The sequence below is a fragment of the Myotis davidii genome, unplaced genomic scaffold (assembly GCF_000327345.1).
Source record: "Myotis davidii unplaced genomic scaffold, ASM32734v1 scaffold332, whole genome shotgun sequence".
Classification (NCBI taxonomy): Eukaryota; Metazoa; Chordata; class Mammalia; order Chiroptera; family Vespertilionidae; genus Myotis; species Myotis davidii.
In genome coordinates this window covers 1,476,509-1,482,167 of record NW_006285779.1, presented here as the reverse complement: position 1 = coordinate 1,482,167, position 5,659 = coordinate 1,476,509, and the positions used below count along the sequence as shown (strand labels likewise).

The 5,659-nt window shown below is 40.1% G+C and overlaps 1 protein-coding gene across 3 annotated transcripts; it reads left to right on the top strand.

Moving 5' to 3' along the window:
* The first annotated feature begins 6 nt into the window (after positions 1-6).
* SFR1 (SWI5 dependent homologous recombination repair protein 1) lies at positions 7-3,921 on the top strand. Of its 3 annotated transcripts, none has more exons than XM_015559286.1 (4): positions 7-194; positions 929-1,050; positions 1,635-2,042; positions 3,263-3,921. In XM_015559286.1, the coding sequence occupies exons 2-4, from the start codon at positions 955-957 to the stop codon at positions 3,452-3,454; spliced, it is 696 nt and encodes a 231-aa protein (XP_015414772.1). In that variant the 5' UTR covers positions 7-194; positions 929-954; the 3' UTR covers positions 3,455-3,921. The 3 variants fall into 3 exon arrangements, with proteins under 3 accessions (XP_015414772.1, XP_006756506.1, XP_015414771.1); XM_006756443.2 differs by having other exon boundaries at positions 16-109; XM_015559285.1 differs by lacking the exon at positions 7-194 and having other exon boundaries at positions 966-1,046.
* Positions 3,922-5,659: the final 1,738 nt, after the last annotated feature.

Here is a 5,659-nt window from a genome sequence, read left to right as displayed (position 1 = left end):
CGGCCAATCGCGCGCTGTTTCCGCCTCCCGCGAGGCTCCGCCCCTGGAACCGGAGCGCCCCCGGCCGGGGCTGGGCGGGTTCCCGTCGCTGTGGGGATGGCGGAGGGAGGTAGCGTCCGAGCTCGCGAGTATCTGTGTGAAAGCTGAACGGCCTTGGGGTCCGCTGTGCAGTCAAATAGTGCTGCCTTTCCGCGGTCAGGGGACCTCTCAACCGCCCTCGGGCCTGGGGCCTCTAGGGCTAGTGTGGTTTTCTGCAATGGTGGGAGGGAAGGGAGGATTCCTCTGTTCCCCGCGACCCCTCTCTCTCCCTCTCCTCCCCCCACACCTCCCCCAGTAAAGTTGATGCCTTTGTTTCGGGGAAACAAACCTCAGTGGACTCTCCTTTGCAGGGTCTTTTCGCTACTTAAACGGAAATGATGCAGACAGGCGTAAATTTATTTGCGGTTGTGTTCCTTATGCCTATGTCCTGGAGGGTCCATTGATTCCAATCGCACAGCCTTTAAGGTTCACGGTGGTGGGACAGGTCTGATCATGTTCTTTGGGGGCAAGATTTCAGTTCTATTTCCTCTCATTATGAAGCTGGCAGAACGAAATTAAAGAATTCATAACTATCCAACGTTGTTCTTCTCCCCATATGGCAGGTTTTGAACATGAAAACAAATGGAGAGTCTTGTTTATATGAGACGCTAGCTAGTTAATTTGTCATGAAAAAACTAGTAGTCACCATGTGAACCAACACAATCTTGTTTAGGAGGGTAAATGGAAAACAACAGCAAAAAGCAGTGATGAATCACAGCTAAGTGGAAGAGGAAGATGCTGGCTTACTTGCTGATGTTACCTATAATAAAAAAATACTTTGATAAAGACGGGAGTCTATAGAGATGGGGGTTAATTTGATTTCCGTTTTGTGATTATTTTTGTCTTTTAGAAGTAAACCACGATAACATTTTCAAGATGGAAAGTCCTTCGGACTCAGCTGTGATTTTACCTCGCACTCCACAGGGCTGTGCCAGTCTACCATCTCCCCATACAAGTAGTTCAAGAAAGCAAGTATGAAAATGTAGTTCTTCCAGTGGGCCAGTTCTATGTTTCTAGTGATTCTGGCAGTGGTGGTTTTCAGTCTACTGAAGATTGTTAATTAACATCATGTGTAGCATGAATAAGTGTATTAAATGATTTTAATCTAAGATAATGTATTTGACTCCCCCCCCCCCAAAAAAAAATTTCATTTTGAGTCAATTATTTAGTTTCAGATCAGGTTATTACAAATTGAAGAAGTTTGAATTTGCAGTGCCATGAAGGTCATTGGTGGCAGGATCTAGGTCTATTCCAAAATTTGTAACTGAAGCACCTAGAGCAGGGTCAGGCATGTGCTAAGTTGCTGAACAGATGTTTGTGATTACTGGAATAAGTGTCTCAGCACTGTTGGAGAAGAGTGATGACTTTGCTAAAATAAAACTAATGGAGCTTCCAGGAATTAAAGACATTTTGTGATGGTTACTTAAGATCTATGGAGACAGAAAGCCATCTAGATAGTGGTGTGTGCCATAGAAATGTAAGGTCTTTAGTTCTAGTAGATTTGTTTACATCAAGAATATTTTTTATTAACATTAATGTTTTTCTGCCTTTTACAGCCTATGAGTGCAACACTTAGAGAACGGTTGAGGAAAACTAGATTTTCATTCAATGCCTGTTACAGTGTGGTAAAACGTCTTAAAGTAGAGAATGAAGAAAACGATCAGACCTTTCCAGAGAAAGCATCATGTTCAACAGAAGAAAATTGTTTGGAATTTCAAGATAATTTTGAGCACATAGACAGTGAATTTGAAGAAAGTTCATATTTGAAAAATACCATCAAGAATATCAATGCATGTGAATCTAAATCACTTGATACTGGCTCTTGCAGTGATCTCCAGAATGACTTTGATGAGAATCTTCCCCCAAATGGATTAAATGAAGAAAAGGCAAAATTGGTGAAACAGATTCAGGAGAAAGAAGACCTTCTTAGGAGGCTAAAACTAGTCAAAATGTATAGATCAAAGGTGAGGATAATTTCAGAGTCATTGCATAATTACTTTTTAAATTGTTAGATTTATTTTTGGTAAATAATAGGAAAGTCATTTCAAAAAGAGAAAATTACTTTTAGCATAATAAGCAATAAGCCAAGAATTCAGAAACCTGGTTTCCAACAATTTTTAACTCAAATATGTCAGATTTAAAGTAGAAGAGGCCTCTAAACACCAGGTTCAACTTTTTAAAAGTCCCACCCTCTGTTTAATATGCAGTTGAAGTTTTTTAGCATGTAGCAATATTAGAAATATCAAATGTTAGATGCAAGTACAATGAGAACAGAAGTGACAGCTGATAGTGGATGATTTAAAAAGTTAAACATGGGCCACAGAGTATAATAAAAAGTATTTTTAGTAGTGATCTTTTATTCCTCCAAATTATTAAAAGTTCCAGGCATTTTGTTTGAAAAAAACAACAAATATACTTTAGATTTCATCCCAGATAGATTGAATTAAATAGAACTTGGGCCCTTGGAAGAAGATAACCTTTATTTACCTGGATCATTCAAATATCTGCAATTTCTCCTTCCCTAGCAATATGGAATAAATGATGGAATAGTATATCTTATTTGCTATCTTGAATTTTTTTTTACATACATTTATTGATTTTTTACAGAGAGGAAGGGGGAGGGATAGAGAGTCAGAAACATCGTGAGAGAGAAGTATCGATCAGCTGCCTCCTGCACACCCCCCACTGGGGATGTGCCCACAGCGAAGGTACATGCCCTTGACCGGAATCGAACCCAGGACCCTTGAGTCCGCAGGCTGATGCTCTATCCAGTGAGCCAAACCAGCCAGGGCACTATCTTCAATTTTTAGGATTTTTCTAAATATAGCCACTTGAGTTTTATGAGATAGTGAATGCTGAAAAATAATTTGAATATTTCATTTTTAAAAGTACAGCTGTAATAGAAACCTATTGTTGCTTTTCTACATAGTTTTGCCCTACGTAATGCTTTGATTTTTCCCTGAGGGTTGAGGGAGGCCCAGAGCTCTCACCAAACAAAATACCCTAGAACTCAATTGGAGTGTCATTGTAAAAATCACCCTATTTTTCCCTGGGTAGAAGGCTCATTCATGATCAATTATGTTGGTACCCTTTAAACCTACTCCACTGATTTAACAACTTAAGTTAAAATATGATGCCTGTCTAGTTATTGCCATACATTTATATGTCTTTTTTCCTGTTTCAGAATGACCTGTCTCAGTTACAGTTGTTAATAAAGAAGTGGAGAAGCTGTAGTCAACTGTTGCTTCATGAGTTGCAGTCAGCTATGTCTGAGGAGAACAAGAAACTCAGCCTTACTCAGTTGATAGACTACTATGGATTAGATGATAAATTATTACACTACAACAGAAATGAAGAAGAATTTATAGGTGTTTAATTACTAATTTTTTCTCCAGAATATCTTTGAGGATGACAACTTAAAAAATACTTACACATTTTAAAGGGAAGATGTAAACCATTAGGGCTTAAAAGAAGATATCTTAATGAACATCAATTGAGGGTACTCTGTTAGATAAATATGTAAGTTCTAAAATGAAAATTTAGTATTTTGGATAATCTGTCAAAAAATGTGACATTTAAAGATATGTGAAAAAAATTTATATCATGTTTTAAAACATAATTTGGGCAGTTTTGGAAGTCAGTTATATATTGTTTTGTTTATTATAAAAATGTTTTATTTTAAATGTTAAAAAGTAGTTCAGTCTGCTGAATGACTAAACCTAAACTGGTCTAAAATGCCTGCCTGTCTCCTTAGTTATGAACCTTGTTTTCATCAATTTACCACATATTTCCATCTGTATGGTCTATTAGGTAATTACTAGTAAATTCATATGTCCAAAATTATATTTTTCCAATTTCTGCAAATTTGTTTCTTGTATTCCTCATCTCATTTAGTGACAGGACCATCTATCTCTAACAAAACCACATATCATCTTCTCCTACTTTAAGACATTATGGCCTACAAGGTCTTTTGGATTCATCTCCCTTTCTAGCTTCATCTGTGAAATAGATGAGAGTGTCTACTTAGATCACAGTTACTTCTCAGCCAGAAACCCATCTTCAAAGGATTGTGTTTCTGGCTGCCCTGTTGTACATTGTCATCCTGGCCATGTACAATAACCCAGCTGGCCCAGTCTCTGAGAATTTAGAATTGTGCTTGGAAGAAGAAAGCTCATTTCTTTGTGGCTGAAGCTATTGTATATAAACTTGGAAGCTGGTGCACTTTCAGTCCTTCCTGAGAGCTTTCTGAATTTCTACTTTTGGGTCCTTTTAAGGGCGAAAACAGCTTTACTTACTTTTAAAAAAAACCTAACAAACTTAAAAAAAAGTCCTTCCCTACTTGTAGACCCCTCTCTTCTAGGTGCACCCCATTTTCAGCCCAGTTCCTCCCAATGACCTAACAAACTGTTAATATTTGGCATAGCAGGAGACCCAAGGACTGTGCTCTTGCATCCATTCTAATTGTTAGTGCCCATGACAGTAAACTTGGTCACCTCCCTCCTACCTATTTCCTCCCCCAATACATAGATTCCTCCTTTCTTGAAGTTGCCATTGTCATTGGCTTCTGAACCAAGAGGACTGGCCTAGGCCTCACATGTGCCTCCCCTGGCCCTGGGGAGCTGTGTTGTTTTGTGCCAACCAGCCTCCATCAACTGCTGCTCAGCCAGAGGGCCTAAATGTGGCAGAAGAAGCGGTTTAGCTGCTGATGGTGCTGGCATTTGACTGCGGTTGCACTGCTAACTTAGCGCAACCCCTGGAGTCACTCTTACATGTTCACTTGGGAGATCTACAGCATCAGTGGAAGTCTGCTTCTAGGAAAGTTGGAGAGAGTAGATGGCACAGTAATGGGCATTTCCAAGGCATTGGCTGGAGGATGAGGGCTCCAACAGCATAGTGGGTTCTCTAGTAACAGTAGGTTATGGAATATGGATCAGGCTTAGGGGAGAGTTTGGGGCATAAGGATGCCCATGAGGTGGTCTCTTTTTACAAAATCTTTTCTGTTGAATTTCACCTCCATTTAATGGTATACATTACTGGCATACCTCAGAAGTATTGTAAACGGCTCATTTCCAGACCACTGCAATAAAGTGAGTCATGAATTTTTTGGTTTCCCAGTGCAACTTGGCTAACTGGTACAAGAGGTTTAGTTTTTGGCCCATCTCAGCTTTCAGTATGTCTTCCTCACTAAGCTTGTTCATTTCTAGCTTTATTAGGGTTATTAGTTGGCCTAATTTAAGTATTGTGTCTCAGGGAGTAGGGAGGCCCAAGGAAAAGAACAGCCAGTCAGTGGAGCTGTTAGAACACACACATTTACCCATTAAATTCACCATCTTATATGGGCATGGTTTGTGGTGCCCCAAAATAATTACAATAGTAACATCAAAGTTCACTGATCACAGATCATAATACACTAGAGGCCTGGTGCATGAAAATTCATGCACTGGAGGGGGGGGCGTCTCTCTGCTCGGCCTGCCCCCTCTCACAGTCCGGGAGCCCTCAGGGGTGAGAGGTGACCCAGTGATCAGGGGAAGGCGCGACATCCCATCACACCTCTGCTGCTGCCACCGCCAGCAGCGCAAGC

Excerpts from the sequence above, each read along its gene's own strand:
- SFR1 (XM_006756443.2), top strand. Across the intron at positions 1,051-1,634 it reads CAAGTAGTTCAAGAAAGCAA|CCTATGAGTGCAACACTTAG; the intron begins GTATGAAAATGT and ends TGCCTTTTACAG. Across the intron at positions 2,043-3,262 it reads TCAAAATGTATAGATCAAAG|AATGACCTGTCTCAGTTACA; the intron begins GTGAGGATAATT and ends TTCCTGTTTCAG.